This window comes from Lynx rufus, unplaced genomic scaffold, assembly GCF_022079265.1.
Source record: "Lynx rufus isolate CCGP_SWC_20201006 ecotype Redwood Valley unplaced genomic scaffold, mLynRuf1.p SCAF_15, whole genome shotgun sequence".
NCBI classification, from domain to species: Eukaryota; Metazoa; Chordata; class Mammalia; order Carnivora; family Felidae; genus Lynx; species Lynx rufus.
In genome coordinates, this window is record NW_025814829.1 from 61241928 (window position 1) to 61260085 (window position 18158).

At 61.4% G+C, this 18158-nt stretch overlaps 1 protein-coding gene across 1 annotated transcript in view; it reads left to right on the forward strand.

Moving 5' to 3' along the window:
- The window catches only part of PARP1 (poly(ADP-ribose) polymerase 1), a 37893-nt gene that overhangs the window by 17821 nt on the left and 1914 nt on the right, over nucleotides 1-18158 (forward strand). Inside the window, exons 7-20 of the mRNA XM_047077136.1 lie at nucleotides 99-275; nucleotides 2856-3000; nucleotides 3605-3745; nucleotides 5854-6096; nucleotides 6252-6320; nucleotides 6532-6664; nucleotides 8294-8489; nucleotides 11513-11641; nucleotides 13763-13846; nucleotides 15224-15346; nucleotides 15907-16035; nucleotides 16762-16860; nucleotides 17279-17431; nucleotides 17784-17911. Coding sequence (XP_046933092.1) covers nucleotides 99-275; nucleotides 2856-3000; nucleotides 3605-3745; nucleotides 5854-6096; nucleotides 6252-6320; nucleotides 6532-6664; nucleotides 8294-8489; nucleotides 11513-11641; nucleotides 13763-13846; nucleotides 15224-15346; nucleotides 15907-16035; nucleotides 16762-16860; nucleotides 17279-17431; nucleotides 17784-17911 — 1949 coding nt within the window. The remainder of the gene's footprint in view (nucleotides 1-98; nucleotides 276-2855; nucleotides 3001-3604; nucleotides 3746-5853; nucleotides 6097-6251; nucleotides 6321-6531; nucleotides 6665-8293; nucleotides 8490-11512; nucleotides 11642-13762; nucleotides 13847-15223; nucleotides 15347-15906; nucleotides 16036-16761; nucleotides 16861-17278; nucleotides 17432-17783; nucleotides 17912-18158) is intronic.

Here is an 18158-nt window from a genome sequence, read left to right on the forward strand (position 1 = left end):
GGCGTGTCACGTGGACACAGCAGTCCGAGCTCCGCCGGGAGCCGGGGGGGGGGGCGGGGGCGAGCCCTCCTCTCTGACCCGCTTCTTGCCGGCTTCAGATCTTGGACCGAGTGGCCGACGGCATGGTGTTCGGGGCCCTCCTTCCCTGCGAGGAATGCTCGGGCCAGCTGGTCTTCAAGAGCGACGCCTACTACTGTACCGGGGACGTCACTGCCTGGACCAAGTGTATGGTCAAGACACAGACACCCAGCCGGAAGGAGTGGGTGACTCCAAAGGTAAGGGGGGTGGTTCCAGGAGCTTAGCCAGAAAAACAGCCTCACCCCCGTCTGGGCTTGTCCACACCACATGTCCCCACGACTAGAGTACAGCGTTCCCCAGGCTCCCTCACGGCGAGGTCGTCCTCGCGGTCTGAACGCAAGATGGCATTGTCAGGTCCGTACGTTTGCAGACTCCCAAGTCTTCCAACGGGAGGACAGTTCTGTCCGATTGTGTAAAACCCTCCTGCCAAGATACCTGCCGATGCGGTGCCGCCTCTGTGCTGGGCGCTGTTCTGGACACGGGGGGGGGGGGGGGCGGGGGGGACGGCAGATGCGTGGACGAGAGTTCCTTTTCCCGAGGCTACGTTCTTGTCTTAGTGCTGTAGTGCTGGGGGGGGGGGGGGGGTTGGGTCCAGAGTTCAAGTATCTCCTCTCGGTCTTGGTTGGTTGTTTGTTTTAATGGAGCTGCATATCCTCGATGCAAAAAACTCATCTGGGGCCCTCGGCTGGGACTCCCTATACCCGCAGACCCACGCGAGCTGGCGCCCGGCCACTGGGGCAGAGCAGTGGCGCCGCCTCTGCCGGGGACTGGCCTTCGAGCCAGGTCGGCTCATCTCGCTGCTGTGCACACAGAGGCCCGTGGGTGGACTCCGGAACCGTCCCCCGCACCCACGGCCCCCGAGCGCCGCTCACCCCTCCCCTGCCGTGGTTACAGCCCCGCCCCGCCCCACTCTGTCCTGTGTACTCGCTCTTGAGCGATTGCTCGAAATCAACTCTGACCTCATCGTTTCTTGCACCCTTAAAACCTTCCGGTGATTCCACAGGTCACGTGAAGCATTTTCCCGGTTTTTCTGAGTGTGCAAGTACTGCACACCCGCCTGTGGTATTCGTGTTCCTTTTACTATCTTTGAGGAAACAATAAGGCCGTAAGGGCAGGAACTAGTTTGTGTTTTATATGCCAGTTGCGCGGCATTTGTGTATTTCTTTTAAGTTTATTTAATTCGGGAGAGACAGAGACCCCCTGAGTGGAGGAGGGGCAGAGAGAGAGAATGCCAGGCAGACTCCACACTGTCAGCACAGAGCTGCTGCGGGACCCGAACTTGGAGCCGTGAGGTCACGACCGGAGCCAAAATCCAGTGTCTTACTCTTAACTAACAGAGCTACGGAGGCGCTCCTCTGTATTTTTGGAGGGTTAGTTTTCGAAGCCACCTGCATGTGTAAGACGTGTTTTCAGGCCGACGGTACCTGCCGCCTGTGCGGAGTCACAGAGTCACGGAGCCGAGTGAGACCGCAGCCCGAGGGCCGCGGCCAGAGTCGAGGGCACCTCCGTAGCTCGGCCCTCCGGGGTTGCCCAGGACCCGCCTGGCTCCGTGGGCCTTCTGCGGCCTCTCCGCTGCCCTTGTCCCCCTCGAGTACCGTTCCCCCCGCCCCCGCACGCACACGCGCTTCCACGAAGTCTTCAGCCCCCGGCAGTAGGGAACCGAGCACGCCACGTTCCCCGAGCCCCACAGCGCGCCGGCCACGAGGCTTTGCGTGCGCCCTGCTTTCTCGGCCCTGGCTGCCTAAGCGGGTCACCGCCTCCGAGGAGCCCGCCCTCCCAGAGCTCCTGTGTGGGTCACGTTGGCCTCGGTGGTAGAGCTCAGCTCCTTGTTAAAGTTCCCCTTCAGGCATCTGGCCCGGTCAAGACCGACCTTCTTGCTCGGCGGGAGAAACGGTCTTTAGAACGTCGCTGTGAGACGTGGCATGCCGGGTGCCCAGTGTGTGGGAGGCGGTCTGCGTCCTCTCTTGTCCGCGGGCGTTCACTGAACCCGGGGGTAGCAGGGACGGGGCCTTGAGCGAGTGACGCAGGAGCACGGCCGCTGTAAGTCGCCCGGGATGGAGACGGACCTCGCTTGGGACAGGATCCATGGGGACACCGTCATCGGGCTCTCTGTGGCCACGGTCCCTTCTCTTGTTGTTTTTTAGTATGTATTTTGAGAGAGTGCGCGGGGGAGGGGCACAGAGAGAGTCCCAAGCAGGCTCCGTACTGTCAGCTCGGTGCCCGACTCAGAGCTCGATACCGCGAACCGTGAGATTGATCATGACCTGAGCCAACGTCAAAAGTCCGATGCTCAACCCCCTGACCCCCCCCCTCCCCAGGTGCCCCGGCCTCGTTCCTTCCTAGGAAGGGAGAGGAATCGCCTGATTTCCTCTCGGGAAGTAATCTCTTTCCCAGTGTGGACAGTCCCCGTAGGCTTTCCGTCGGGAGAGGGGCATGTGACCCTTGAGGGGCCACTTGAGGGTGAGGCTCCAGCAGTGGGCCCCCCCACCACATGGTCAGCTGATGGGGGAGGGGTTCGTGCTTCGTGTTTTATTTAAGGAAACCGCTTACGGCGTCCACGTGGCAGCTTTATCATCCACGTGGAAGCGCCAGAAGCCAGTGCCGTATTTGCCATAACTGTGTACTTTGTGCCGGAAGCCTCACGTCTCCTAGGTCGCTCCTTGCTGCGGGAGGGGAAAAAAAATTGCTTCGTTTAGACGAACTGAATCCCCTTTGTTCTGTCGGGTGGTTGTTTCAAGGGAGAACCGGTTTCTTAGCTGAACCTTACGTGATTTCAGGAATTCCGAGAAATCTCTTATCTCAAAAAACTGAAGATCAAAAAACAGGACCGAATATTTCCACCCGAGACCGGAGCCCCGGCGCCGGCACCCCCACCCTCCGCGGCCTCGGCGCCCACTGGCGTGAACAGCTCCGCCCCATCAGGTACGGCTGGGGCGGCCTCAGGGAGGGTCCCCAGGTCCCTTGGGTGCTGTGCCGGCCTGCTCCCCTCCGCACAAGGGGGAACGCTCGGGACGGGCGCCCTAGGGAGGGCCGGGCCAGCACCACCTTGCACAACCACCCCAACCCTGTCTGGGGCTTCCCGTTCTGGGGTCCGTGCCGGACACCCGAAGCGTGGGAGGGTTACTTCCCTTGGTATCGCGCGGGCCGAGCTTTGAGTGACCATCCTTGACGGGGCTGCTTCATCCCATGGGGTTAATGAGTGTCGTGTAAGAAGCTGCGGTTTCAGACGTGAGGTGGGAAAAGCAGAAAAGTAGTTGGGGGCCCACGTGGTCCCACCGCCAGCCTCCTGGGCCCTTGTCCCCGCACAGCCTCGCCGGTCTGCCCGGGGGCGGTGCGGGGGGGGGGGGGGGGCAGTGTCCTGTGGCTGCCCCCCTTGCCTTGTGTTCTGTCCTCCACTTCCCTGCCGGCCCTGGGCCTCTGCCTTCGCGGACTCTGCCCTTGGGGGATGCTGACCAGAGGGGAGCCCGGGCTGTCCGGTTCCCCCCCCCCCCGGGACCTTGCCGCCTGACGACAGCATCCCTTCCAGATAAGCCGCTGTCCAACATGAAGATCTTGACTCTGGGGAAGCTGTCCCGGAACAAGGATGAGATGAAGGCCACGATCGAGAAACTCGGGGGAAAGCTGACGGGCACGGCCAGCAAGGCATCCCTGTGCATCAGCACCAAAAGTGAGTTCGATCCTGATGTGGGACGGGTGTGCACGCACCTCCTGAGGCTTTGGGAACGGTGGTGAGGTGGCGCGGGGAGCAGGGAGGGGTGAGGTGCAAGGCCGCATGGGGCACTCCGAGTTGGCTCTCTTTGCTCAGCACTGTCGTCGAGGTGCTTTGTGGAGGGAAGCCAGCGTGGGTACTTGGCGAAGCTGGCGTGGGGTCGTGTGCGTGTTTGCGGGCCTTCTGTCGGGGCCGTGGGCTGCCGGCTGCTCTTTGCCGGCCTGGGACCCTCCCCTGGGGGACTCTGATGGCCTCGGTGCAGCCCCGGCCGCTGTCAGCTCCTAGTAACGACCGCTCAGATAGGCTCGGATTTGAGAGCGAGGCTGGGACGGCGCTGAACGACAGGGGCCGCCCCTCGAGAGCAGGAGAGGTTCTTGTCCGTCCACCGGCTGGAAGCCCGGGGAGGTGAGGGGAAGAAATGGGGTGTTCTGAGTGAAAGAACGAGGTAAAGCCTCGGAAGTCTCGACGAAAGGGAGGTGAGCAATTCGCCTGGTCAGCGGTTCAAGATGAGGGTCTAAGGTGCTCGCTGAACTGGGAGAAGAGTGGGTGAAGCAGGGATAACGCTCGAAAGTACTGAACGGAAGTCACCGAACTGCAGGAGGCCGTATCTGAACAGAAAGGTAGCTCGCGGGCTCGATGTCTGAGTCCGTGAAGCAGACAGGACCGTGGAGCTCAGAGCGGCGGAAAGAAAGGAAAACCAGGAAAGATGGCGTGAGGGACGGCAGAGTGGCATCAGAGGGACTCAGTGCGCATTAGAGGCTCCCAGAAGGAGACCGAGAGAAAGGGACAAAGATCTTTTTGTGAGTAGGCTTCTTGCCCAGCGCGGAGCCCAGTGTGGGGCTTGGATTCGAGAGCCGGACGCGTAACTGGCTAATTCGCCCAGATGCCCCGAAAGAGGGGGAAATCTTTCTCGAAGGAATAATGGCTGGAAACTTCTCCGATCAGGGGAAGGAAACCGACATCCAGACCAGAGGGTCCAGAGACGAACCCAGAGAGACCCACACCGAGACTCATTCTAGTTAACATGGCAGAAGTTAAAGACAGGATGCTAGAAGCTTCCAGAGAGAGCATTTTGTGTGCAGGGGAGCCCCGTGGGATCCTCAGCTCCTACCCAGGGCAGTACAGACGCACGGGTTCCCCGTCAAAACCCGAGGGGTGTCTTTCACAGAAATGGAGCAGATGGTCCTAAAATTTGTGTGGAACCACCAAGGACCCCAGAGAGCCAGAGCAGTCTTGAGAGAAGGACGAAACTGGAGGCATCGCGCGCCTCGCTTTCAGGCTGTCCCGCGTGGGACGGAGCCGGAGGAAGCAAAACCACGCAGGGCCGGCCTGAGACCTCACAGAGGTCGGTCAGCGGAGCAGACCGGGGAGCCCGGCGGTAAACCCGGCGTAAAGGGTCGATTCACCTACAGCAAAGGAGCCAAGACAACCCAGCGGGAAAGCTGGATCCCTAGCTCGCCCCACTCACAAAAATCTCCAAGGGGACTACAGATCCGGCTTCCCTCCCCTCCGTCTTGTTCGATTGCCCGTCTTCTCCACTTCTCCGTTCAAGTCGGGAGAAACGGCCGAGGCGTTAGCGGGACGCAGACGGCAGCGCGTGTTTACGGTGTCGTGAGGCCCGAGGCCATAAAAGTCTTCGAAGAAAACCCAGGCGGTGAGCTCGGGTCTTGACTCGGCCTTGGTGACGGTTCTCTCCCACCTGACACCAAACGCAGAAACGAACCAGCGGGACTAGTGGAACTAAAAAAGCCCCTGTGCGTACGGGAAACCGGGACGGAATACGGGGGCCCCCGCAGAACAGGGGAAGTGACCCGAGTCCTGCGTGTGGCCTGGTGCGTGGTGGTGCGCTGGGTGGTGCGCTGGGGGAGGGCGGCCCGGCAGAGGCGGGCTCGGGGTTCCTTGCCCGGTTGTGGCGCTGCCGACCGCGCAGCAGGCGGCCCCGGCCCCGAGCGCTAGGCGACGAGGACGGGGCCACGGGGCCCGTGTCGGAGGCTCGGGCTCCGTCGACCGTGGCGTCGTGCGTGTCCCCGCTGACGCCTCGGCTGTCTCTCCCCCGACTTGAACAGAGGAGGTGGAGAAGATGAGCAAGAAGATGGAGGAAGTGAGGGAAGCCGGCGTCCGCGTGGTGTCTGAGGACTTCCTCCAGGACGCATCCGCCTCCACCAGCAGCCTGCAGGATTTGCTCTCGGCCCACGTCCTGGCCCCCTGGGGGGCCGACGTGAAGGCGGAGCCCATGGAGGCCGCGGCCCCCAAAGGGAAGTCGGGGGCCGCACTGCCCAAGAAGAGCAAGGGCCCCGCCAAGGAAGAAGGTGAGGCTTCCCGGGCCCCTGGGTGCCCTCGCCCCCATCCCCGCCCCCATGGCCCCGTCTCCTTCCCGCCCCCACCCCTCGCCCCGCCCTGCCCTGCCCCTGCCGCCTCCCAGGCACTTTTTATTCGTGCTTGAACCTTTATGTCCCTTTCCAAGGCGTCAACAAATCTGAGAAGAGAATGAAGTTAACCCTTAAAGGTGGCGCCGCTGTCGATCCCGATTCTGGTGAGCGTGAGCGAGCGGGCGGGAGGCCGGGCTGGGCCACGTGGTGCCTGGGCCCTCCTGTCTCCTCGGGCTCCCCCGATCCTGAGGACACCTGTGTTTCATGGGGAGCCTCCTGAAGGCGGTGGGTGTGAACCCCACACCCGCAGACCCTCTTCTCCCCGCGCTCTTCAGCCCCTCGGAGAGAAAAGCAGGCGCCTCTCCTCCGTGACAGGTCTGGAACACTCTGCGCACGTCCTGGAGAAAGGCGGGAAGGTGTTCAGCGCCACCCTCGGCTTGGTGGACATCGTGAAGGGAACCAACTCCTATTACAAGCTGCAGTTGTTGGAGGACGACAAGGAAAGCAGGTGTGTCCTGGGGACGGGACAGAGGCCCTGCGGGGACTGCGGAGCCAGCCTCCTCGCCGAGAGCACTGGTGTGGCTAGGCCTTCGGTGGGAGGGAAGCCACCGTCGCCCCAGACGGCCTGGCCCCCCAGCGTCCGGCCCCCGACTTCGGGGGACGAGCTGGCACTCCATCTCCCAAGACTTCTCACGGCCCCTCAAAGATTCCCGAGTCCTGATTCCTTTACATGCGCTTGAAAGCTTCTTGAAGCAGGTAAAGTTGGGCAAGAACCGAACCCGCTTTTTTTTTTTTTTCTTAAGGTTCATTTATTTTGAGAGAAAGAGCGGGTGCGCGCAGGGGAGGGGCAGAGAGGGACAGAGAGAGTCCCGGGCAGCGTCCTTGCCGTCCACGCAGAACCTGACAAGGGGCTCGAACTCACGAACTGTGAGATCGCGACCCGAGCCGAAACCAAGGTTCAGACGTGCAACCGGCTGAGCCCCCAGGCGCCCCACGAACTTCCTTGTATCGTGTTCCTTAAAACCCCTGGTGCCTCTCGGGGGTCAGCTTCGCCGTCCTTACTGGCACACGGACGCCGTTGACCCCCGGCGCTCCAGGGGGCCTGGAAGCTTTGCTGGTTGGGAGGCAGGCCCTGTGATCACGGCGACCCCGGGCCAGTTCAGCCGGCCCCTAGTGCATCTTGGCCGGCGTCCGTCTGTCTGTCTCCCGGTCGTTCCCGCTTTCATCAGAGCGCTCACCCACCAAGTGAATCCCAGAGTGACCCTGAGAGAGACCAGTGGGCTCCTCAGATTTTCTGAAGAAATGAGCCCCACGTCACGTGGCTTCCCACCTCCCCTGGTGGACGTGTTTTTCTGGTGGCCCAGATTCACTGGGGCTCACAGTGAAGGGGCCACGTGGGCTATTGGGTCGGGACGGCTTTTCAGGACAGCTCAGTAGAGCGCCTCCCAAGCGTTTCCAGGGAAAGAAACGGAGCAGAGGATGAATTTCTCTGCCTTTGGGCCACAGCCCAGAAAACTGCCAGGAAGCCTCAAGTTTTCTTTGAATTCTTTGGTTTTACTTTGAAAGCGCATACAAATCTTGCGTTTGGGGTTCTGATTACGTCTTTGTATGTCGTGATGTAAAAGTTAGGTCACGTGTTCTTTCCCCTGAGGATAGTTAAGTCCCCCAGAGGTAAGCGGCGCGCCCAGGGGACCCAGTGCCGTGTACCCCGGTTGACGTGGAAACGGAGAGGGGTGGTCAGGTCTGTAGGCTCGGCCGGCTTGCCCCGTCATCCCCACGTGCCGTCCCATCCGAGCCCAGCGGTCCCAGTGTCTTCGGGCGCGTCAGCAGCGGTTGCATCTATCGAGCCGCAGGACTCCCCGACAAAGCTTGTTGTGTTTCTCTGAGGAGCAAAACCGGGCGTTTTATGTAAAAGTTGGTAAAGCCCGGGGTTTGCTCCACAAGCTTGGCTGCCAGATGCAAGTGTTTAAACTTCTAATTCTCAGTTGCATAAAACATAAAGGTGCTCTGTTGTAATAGTTCCCTTTACTTCTCCGTGTCGTTTTGCGTCCAAGCAGGACGGCAGGGAAGGGGAGACCCCTGAGTGTGAGTGGCTGACCCACAGGTCTGTCTGATCCCCCCCCCACCCCCGCCCCAGGTACTGGATATTCAGGTCCTGGGGCCGCGTGGGCACCGTGATTGGCAGCAACAAGCTGGAGCAGGTGCCATCCAAGGACGGTGCCATCGAGCACTTTATGAAATTATACGAGGAGAAGACCGGCAACGCCTGGCAGGCCAAAACCTTCACGAAGTTTCCCAAAAAGTTCTACCCTCTGGAGATCGACTACGGCCAGGTAATCGCGGAAGGTCCGGCGCCGTCTGGTTGTAGCGAGAGGGAGGGACGCCCCGGGCGGGTGGCATCGTCACTGGGGAGTGCTGCTGGACGCTCAGAGTGAACACCGGCCCTTCCCAAACGATCAAGAGGGGGGAGCGCTCCCCAACGGAACGACGCGGCCAGCGTCACATGGAGAGCAGAACCAGACGAAGTCGCCAGGAAACGCCAAAAGCCTCGCGAGCGTGAGCGCAGCACGCTTACCGGCGCGGGAGGGCTTGTGCGGCACCCCGAGTGGGACCGGCCCCCGGGAACGGGAGGTCGGGGCCGCGCGCGCAGACGGGCGGACCGCAGAGGGATCGGACGGGTCGGGGCGTGCGGTCGAGTTAGTAGACACAGAAGAAGCATCTGCTAAAACCCAGCAGCAGTTCGCAGGTGAAATGCACGCCCTCGAGGGTGAGGTGCAGCTTAGGTGAGGACGGTGTGCCGCCGCGGAGATTGCGGGTGTGGCTTCTGTTGCGTGACCTGGCTTAGTTCCAGGTGGAGTTACAGTGACTTGGGCTCTGCTGGGTCACGGTTTGGGCCCCACGTTATCTCCTGACGGTTTCTGTCGTGTGTTGGTAGCTCACCTGTTCGGTCACCGGAGAGTCTTCCTTTGTGCCTTGCTTGGTAGTTTGTGGACATCTGGACCTTCGTTCTGGCAAAATGCCTCACCCTGTTTTTTATGCAGAAATCTGTTACGCTTGACCCTTGGCCAGCGTGGGGGTCTGGGGGCACAGCGCAGTCTGCCAGTGCGGTCACAGATCCACGTGAAGTTTGTTTGTGGTTTTTTGTTTGTTTGTTTGTTTGCGTTTATTTTGAGAGAGAGAGAGAACCTGCCCTCGCACGCGGGGGAGGGGTAGAAGGGGGAGACAATCCCAAGCAGGCTCCGCTCTGTCAGCGCAGAGCCCAGCGTGGGGTCCGAACCCACGAACTGTGAGATCGTGACCCGAGCTGAGATCGGGCGTCAGACACTTGACCGACTTGACCACCCAGGCACCCCAAGGGTCAGCTGCACTTTTAAAGGAAAGACGTTTCTTTTCACAGAAGGAAAGGTTTATGGATAAGTAGAGATTTTGATTCCCAGCCTTTGAGGCCTGAAGTGTCTCAGATGGGAGCTCTCTAGCTTAGAGAGTGCCATGAGCTCTCACCATTAAAAATAGAATTTAGCGAAGCCTGGCAGGCTCAGTCTGTGGGGCGTGTGACTCTTGGGTTATGAGTTCGAGCCTCACGTTGAGAGTGGAGATGACAATCAGATATCTTTATTAGAATTAAACTGGTGTGTCGCGTTGAGGTTGAGAGCGCAGAGATCGTCTGACTCGGCAGTGCCCCCTACTGGTTAATTTTCCTGGTTTCAGAAATACATTTTAGAAATTTTTGAGAGTGACGAAGATACAAAAAAATCACGATCGCCCAGAATTAAGTGCAGTTAAGATCACGGTGTATGTCTTCCGTGCTCCCCTCCCTCCATGGGCACTTGTCCCCACCAGAAAATTGGAGCCTCGCCTTGCCAGCTGTGCTGAGACCACCCACTCCTTCCCTGGACAGACCTGGAGCGTTTCCCCGCTGTCCAGATGCGCGACCACGTCGTACCTGTCTCAGTAGCTGCATTTTGTTTGTTTCATTTAGAGAGAAAGAGAAGGTCGCGTGGGGGAAGGGGGGAGGGGGGCAGGGAGAGCAAGCGGGGGAGGACAAAGAGAGAGAGGGGATCCCAAGAGAGAGAATCCCAAGCAGGCTCCAGGCTGGCAGCGTAGAGCCCAGTGTGGGGCTCAATCCCACGACCTTGAGATCATGACCTGAGCAGAGATCAAGAGTCAGACGCTTAACCGACTGAGCCACCCAGGCACACTGCCCTCCCCCCCCCCAGTAGCGACGTTTTAAAAAGCAAAAAGAAAGTGTAAAACTAATTTTAGTACTTTATTTTCCTTTTGTTTTTCTTCCTTTTTTCTTTTGAAACTAAAGTTCTGAAATTCGCTGTATTTTTAGCCCTTGCAGCCTGTCTCAGCTCCGACTGAGTACATTTCAGAGCCAGCAGCTACTGAACGAGGCCGCACTGATCTAGAGCAGCATCTGTTGAGGCCGCGCAGGTGGTCAGAGGTCACGGTTCATAGGCTGCGAATCGCCTATAACTGCGCGAATGTTTACGTAAACGTTTCTCTGGTTGTTCCCGTCGGTGGCGGAGGCACCGGGTTACGGAGTAAATGCAGATAAATAAGGCTTCTAACGCGTGGCCGGTCTGCTTTCTGGTGAAGCTACGAGTGCGGGAAGCGTGGATCCGCCGTGTGTGGACAGCAGCGGCCAGGAGCAGGAACACAACGCGGATGACGCGGATTCCAGGATCGGTGTCCGGTGCCAGTTAGGCTCACTCAGATACTAGGGACACTGACGGACAGGGCGCGCGGTCCCTGCCCTCATTCGAAAGCGACGAGCGTTCAGGCGCTCTCCGTGCAGCGTGGTGTTGACTTAGCCCGGGTTCTCCAGGCTTTGTGCGGGAGTAAAGCTTTGTGCCCTTAGCGTCTCGGGAAGTGCGATCCCAGGGAGCGGGGGTGAGGCGGGGAGGGCGGAGGGTTCATGCAGGAGTGGGTCTGCGAGCGTGATCCTCTGGGACTGCGTGGGAGGCTGTAGGCGCTCAGCCCTGGGGTTCGGCAGCGTAAGGGGGGGAGCACTGGTCCGGTGTCCCCTTGGTCTGTGGCGGGCCCTGGACAGGTTCCCGGGTAGGAGGTGACGAGTAGGAAGGGGTGAGGGCACCAGGGGGGCGCGTGTGCCTGCGGGTCAGGCTGCGCGGAGCTGGGTGCCGCCGCGGTGGTCGGAGGAAGGGTCTAGAGCGGCCGTAGGGACTTAGGGGCGCTTGGGGGCGTCCGATCCCAGTGCTCCCGCTGCGGCCCTCCCCACGCCGTAGTTTCCGTGCCCTTGGTGCTTGGATCCCGCCACCTCTGCGGCTCGGACGCCACCGCCGCTCCTCTTGGCCTGTCGCCTGGGGTCTCTCACCGGTCCTCTTCCCTCCAGGACGAAGAGGCGGTAAAGAAGCTGACGGTGAACCCCGGCACCAAGTCCAAGCTCCCCAAGCCGGTGCAGGACCTCATTACGATGATCTTCGATGTGGAGAGCATGAAGAAAGCCATGGTGGAGTACGAGGTGACCGCGCCTTTCTTTGATCTGCGCTTTGCCCCTGGCGCTGGGAGTGTGACGCCGGGTCGGAGCTCGCAGGCTGGTACGCAGGGGCTGGCGCGGGGCCCTGGAGCGTTCGTGTCGGGAGCCCGATCCTCAGCCCGAGGCCGACACGGGGCCGCTGGCGCTCCTGAGAAGATGGTTGACTTGCTGTGAGGCCTGTGGTATGTAGGGAGCCGGCCCTGGGCCCCGTCCCCTCGCGCCAGGCCCCTCGATGCCGAGCACACTTGTCCTGCAGGCCCAGGGTGCATCTGCTTACGGCGAAAGAATCGGGCAGTACTGAGGAGGCTGGAGAACTTTCCGCGGGTGCCACGGGACAGAACTCCTCCTGTTTCCAAGAAGAGGGCAGGGGTGGGTTTGCCGTGTTCCCGCTGCCCGGGGCAGGGCCGGGGGCTCTGAGGGTGCGGCCGGGTGTCCCCGTTCGTTCTCCAGCCTGGCTCCGCTTTGCCCCGGGGGTGAGCGCGGATCCCCTTGTGGGGCTCGGCCCAGCGGCTGTTCGAGAACGCGTCTCGTTCTCCTGGAGGTTCCTTGGTGGGTTTGCCAGCGGCCGGGCTGTGCCATCCTGTTCCCGTAGACCCCCGAGCCGCCTTCTGTCAGGATGGCCAGCCAGCGAGGCGGCTTGGGGACAGGCTCACAGGGTCGGGGGTGCATGAGGAGGAGCGAGGAGGCGCCCAGGGAGGCGTCTCCGTTTGTTTAATGTTTTAAAAGAAGCGCCCGTGGGTCATTTCTGGCTCCCTGTGCTCTGGTTCGTGGGATTTCTCGACTCCGGGCGGAACAGGCGTCTCCCTGGGAAAAGCCGGTTTGGGGCTGGCTTTCTCTCACACGGGAGACTCAGTTTCTCAGGAAGAGCAGGGCCCCTGGTGAGGAGAGAGCCCGTGGGGAGTGTGTGGGGAGTGGGGGGCCCACATGGGATAGGGTCCCAGGTAGATGGGAAAACGTGGCGGCCTGGGAGCTCTGTCCCGGGGGGCCCGCCTTCGTGTCCCCTGTGGCTCGCTGTCCCGGCCGGGTCGGTAGGGCTGGGCCCCCGGTTTCTCTCGTCCCCACGGCCGGGGTGTAGGTTTTGAGGGGTGCAGGCCAGGAGACCAGTCTCTTCCGATGAGCACCAGGGCCCCACGGTCGGGGTGCCGCTCGCTTCAGAGAACCGGCCCCCCCGGAGCCACTTTCCTCAGCGGCTTCCAGCCCCCGTTTCTGGTCGGACCGGAGATGCTGCGCTCAGTCCCATGCCCTGTGCTGGCCTCGGGGTAGATCGCCCACCTTCTCCCCCAGACCCAGCTCCGGCTGCTCAACCTCCCGGAAACTGGCCCCACCCCTACCAGGGTGGAGGGGAGAGAAGCGTGTGCCTTGGGGGAAGGCCATTACTGGCCGCCGTGGCCGCCGCCCCACTTGTGCCTGGCACGTCCTCGTACCCCGTTAGTCACCGCGGGGGCTCCGTTCCTGGGATGCCCGCTCGGCCCCGCGGGCACAGGTGGGACCTGGGGACTCGGAAGGGTTCGGGACGCGGGAGCAAGGAGCACAGGCCCAGTGTCTCACAGGGGGGCGGGTGCCCTCTGAGGAGTGTGGTCCCTCATACAGACGGGAGAGCGGGGCCGAGGGCAGGTGCGTCCCTAGATGTGGGCCCTGTGGAGCCGCGTCCCCGGTCCTCCCGCGACAGCTCAACACCTGTGTTGGTCATTCCCAAGGCGGTGTGAGCGGGAGTGGTATTGCTGGAAAAATGTGTGACCTTCCGGGGTAACTGACGAAAAGGGACAGCGTTAATTCGAACATAAACGCGTATGCTTAGAAGCATGTGCTTCGGGAAAAACATTTTCCGCCGCTTTACGTTCCCACTCAGCTGGGAGCAGCCTTAGCCGTGCGGGGGGACCTCATCCTCCCGACGGGGATTGGTGGGAGTCGCGGGGGCCGGGGGGACCTCATCCGGGCTCTGCCTGCAGCGAGCGAGATCCTTCTCGCACGCAGACCCCGGGTGTGGGCGGGGCCGCGAGCTGTAGCGCTGGGTCCCCGATCTCCCGGGAAGACGGGGTACTTGCCCACCGTCCCGTCTCCACCGCTGAGCAGCTTTCGGAGGGAAAACGCCCCCTGTGTCCTCAGATTGACCTTCAGAAGATGCCCTTGGGGAAGCTGAGCAAGAGGCAGATCCAGGCGGCCTATTCCATCCTCGGCGAGGTCCAGCAGGTAGGCAGGGCCTCCCAGGCCTCTGCACCCCGGCTAGCAACGTCCCACGCCGCGGCGCACGGGGCTTAGGTTTCTTCAGATAAGCGTCACAAGCGTCTGCTACGTGCCAGAGGTGGGTGCGAGACTAATGAGTTAGCCGTGTTTTCAGTGATGGCATACGTAAGTCTAGAAACCGGATTAGGTGTTTGATTCTCCCGCCTCATAAAAATGACCTGATTTTGTGTGCGCTTCGGAGTCAGGCTGAAATTGGGGGCGCCTGGCTGGCTCAGTCGTGGAGCGTGCGACTCTTGATCTCGGGGTCGTGAGTAGAAGCGCCAGGTTGGGTATAGAGATCACGAGATCGCTGAAAATCCTAAAAAAAAACGAGAAGTTGAAATTGTTTTGCGGTTGCTAGGAAACCATCAACCAGAGAGCGAAATGTTTTCTCCGTTTCGTTCGTGCTCATTGGACATCACCCTCCTGGTCCCCGGTCCCTCCCTGTGTGCCCTGATGGGCAGGGTGCAGGCCTGGCCTGTGAGGGAAGAGCACCGGGAAGCTAAAGTCGGACCCCAAGGGCGGAAAGTGCTGGAGAAGAGCCCTTGAACCGGAGCCCTTCAATCCAGCTAGCAGCTGCGCCTAAGCCCTGGCCCCTTTCCTTGTCGCCCGCCGGCTGGGACATGAAAGCGTTTGCTATTCCAGAACCCCCGGTGGAAAGGCTGGGATGCCCTGCCCCCCCACCAAGCAGAGCGAACTACAGACAGAAACATTAGGAATCGGGGAAGCCTGTGTCCCAGTGAGAAGCACACGTGCGGCCTGGGGCCTTGCGGGGGCCACATCGTCGCCCCTTTGCCGCCCGTGCCCCCCCTGCCGTGTCTGCCAAGTGTCCCAGTGGTCCAGCTCCTCCGTGTCTGCATTTATTGAGCAATTCCTGCATACGGGGCTCTAGTTGGCATTGCGGCAGTAGGGGAGCTAAGCCTTTCTGCATCTGGACCTCCAGGTGTGATAGAAACGAGTCCCTGCCTTAAAGCTGAAGGTCGGTGGGTAAGGGGGTTTGCCAGAGTTCATAGCAGTGGGGTCTTTCCCTTCAACGTTTTATAGTGTAAAAATCCCAGGCGTTTCAGAAAGAGGAGTGTCTCGGGGGTGCCCGTGAGGTCGTCACCTGGCCGCTCCCGTTGACATCTCACGTGACGGTGGGGTGTGACAGGTCCACAGGTGCACAGTTCTTCCTAGAAACGGAAGTTCACGTGGGGAGGGGTCCTGTGCTCAGGGTGGAGTGGCACCAACTCTAGCTGGTCTTGGAAATTTCCGGGCCACTCCGGAGCCGGCTCGGACCTGCCGCATGCGGGGCCCTCCCAGCTGCCGCCTCAGTCCGTGTGCCCTCTGTTCCCTCCCCTGAAGGCGGTGTCCCAGGGCAGCAGTGATTCCCAGATCCTGGATCTCTCCAATCGCTTCTACACCCTGATCCCCCACGACTTTGGGATGAAGAAGCCTCCGCTCCTGAACAACGCGGACAGCGTGCAGGTAGCTCGCGGGTCCCGGCGGGGGCCCCGGGTCCGCTGGGCGCGGATGCACCTGGGTGTCACTCCCTGCCGCCGCTCCTCCGTGTCGTGACCCCTGAGGGCCGGGGGCAGTGCCGGGAGGACCTCGGGGCCCTCGCTTCAAAGTGGGATTTCTTCCCACGTCAGTGGAGACAGACCCCGGGCAAAACAGATGGGCTTTCTGACCTGGCTGCGCCACGCGGGGCTGGCGGAAGGAGCCGCGGGGCAGGACAGCCTCTCCTGACAGCATCGCTCCCCTGCTTTCCCTCCCTGCCTCAGGGAGCCGGCCCCCGGTCCCCACCTGTCCCCACCTGTCCGTGTGCGGGGTTGGAAATGCGTTCTCGCCGCAGGCTTGTGGCTTCCGGCCGTCCCCTCCCCCGGGGAGCAAGCCGCCCCCACCCCACCCCGGCATCCCAGAGGGTCCTCGGTAGTGTTCACTGAGCGGCGGGTGGGTGACAGGCTGTCCCCCCCCACACACACACACCCAGCTGGAAGGTCCCCCCACCCTGGTGCCAGCCCGACGTGAGCCTTCTGTTCCTCCAGGCCAAGGTGGAGATGCTGGACAACCTGCTGGACATCGAAGTGGCCTACAGCCTGCTCAGGGGTGGCTCGGACGATAGCAGCAAGGACCCCATCGATGTCAACTACGAGAAGCTCAAGACCGACATCAAGGTAACAGCCCCCCTCTGGCGCACCTGACCGCTGTCCCCGGGGAGCGGCGGGCCCTGAAGCAGATGGCCGGTGGCCCGTACGGAACTGTGGGGCAGCTCACCTGTAAACAGGCACCTTGGTGGCCGGGCAGCCTTCCAGGCTAGGGCCTCTGCTATAGGATTTTGAGGGACCTTCCAGAAAGTTCCTTCTTCCTCAGTCTAGAGAGGGTCTGTTTTGGACGTTTGCGTGGTGTGAACCCTAGAAGGTGCAGAAGGTGACGGCAGCCGTGACAAACGTACGGTGCCGGGTCCGTGCTCTGGGGCCGAGGGACTATGCCACAGGCCGCTCAACTTTCGGGGGGCCGGGGCTTGGGCAGAAGAAGTCCCCCTGCCTCGGGCCCGGCAGGGTTGTAAGTGTGAGCCTGGAACGGGGTGTTTACGTCCCTGAAAAGAGCGTTTGCTTCCCGCTTGGGACAAAACGCGTCTGTAGGGCCAGGTAGAATAAGCCACCAAACGCCCCTCGATGGGTCCCGGGGGCACCTTCTTGACCGTAATGCTGTGGGCCTGGTTCTTGGTGCGGGACCCGTTCTCTATTTTAATTAAGCGGAGGGAACCAGAGTTCCTAGAACACCCAGCCTTTCCCACGGCGCGTGTTTGAAGCCGTGTGTGGTGCCTCGTATGTGGCCGTTACTCCGTCGGGGGCTCTCCGGGGTCTCCCTCGCTCTGATTCCAAGACACGATGTTCTAGGTGGTGGACAGAGACTCCGAGGAAGCGGAGACCATCAGGAAGTACGTGAAGAACACTCACGCGACCACGCACAACGCCTACGACCTGGAAGTTGTTGACGTAAGAACCTCTCCCTCCCCCACCCGCTCCCTCCAGCGTGGGTCTGGGTGGGAAAGAATCGTTGACTTCGCCTCGAGTAACGAGTAACGGGAGGAAGCGACTCGTTTGTCGAGCAGGGACAGTAGTGGTCTCACGGTTGAGGGTGGCTTCTTACTCTTTTCCTGTTTTGTTTCTTTTGTTATTCGTTTTCTGGCCCAAAGCCAAGTTTGGGAATCGGGAAGTTGTATCAGACACGCATCGAGGGTCCGTGGTGGGCTCACGCCCCGTGCCCCACCCCACCGAACCACCTGTCCTACCGGAACGGGCTGCACCCTCCGGCGGGGGGGGGGGGGGGGATGGGGGGGATGGGGGGGAGGGCCCAGTGGCCGGCGGGTGTGTGTTAGGCGGAGTAACAAGTGGCGTCCGTCTCCTCGGGCAGATTTTTAAGATCGAGCGTGAAGGCGAGAGCCAGCGCTATAAGCCGTTCAAGCAGCTGCGGAACCGGCGGCTGCTGTGGCACGGATCCAGGACCACCAACTTCGCCGGGATCCTGTCGCAGGGGCTTCGCATCGCCCCGCCTGAAGCGCCCGTGGTACGTGCCTGGCCCGGGGCGCGGGGGCGGGGCCTCGTTGAAGGGTGGGCTTGGGCTCCGCCACGGCCGCCAGGTGGCCATTGCCAGACCCTGAGCCCCGCGTTTGACTCGGGAGGAGGTGAGAGTAACGGCCGACGTTATGAGGCGTTGACACGCGCCAGGCACTGAGCCGAACGCGCACAGACTCGTTGGATTTTCACAAGAGCCCCGTGAGGTTCTTGCCCAGTTCAGAGGAGAGGAGAGGGGAGTCCGGAGGTCATGTAGCGGCCCCGCGTCCCTGGTGCCTGGCCCCGGTCGGCGGTGCTCCGGATGTCGGCTGGCAGGTTTCAGTGTCCTTTTTCCAACATTCCAGACCGGCTACATGTTTGGTAAAGGGATCTACTTCGCCGACATGGTGTCCAAGAGTGCCAACTACTGCCACACGTCCCAGGGAGACCCCATAGGCCTGATCCTGCTGGGAGAAGTTGCCCTTGGAAACATGTGAGTGAGCCTGGCCTCGGGCGGGTCTCAGAACTCCCTTGGCCACCACGACGGGGGAACCAGTTCTGACCGAGTGAACTAGGGAGGCCCAGGAGCGCCTCACAAAACCCAGGATCGGGGATCCAGCCTGGCCTCGGGAACCGGCGGCGCCCACCTTCCTGTGCCCCAAGAAGCCGGGCTGGCTCGCACAGACGATGGTCACCCCGTAGCGCGCACACCCCACCGGTGTTTAGATTTTTCGTCCAAG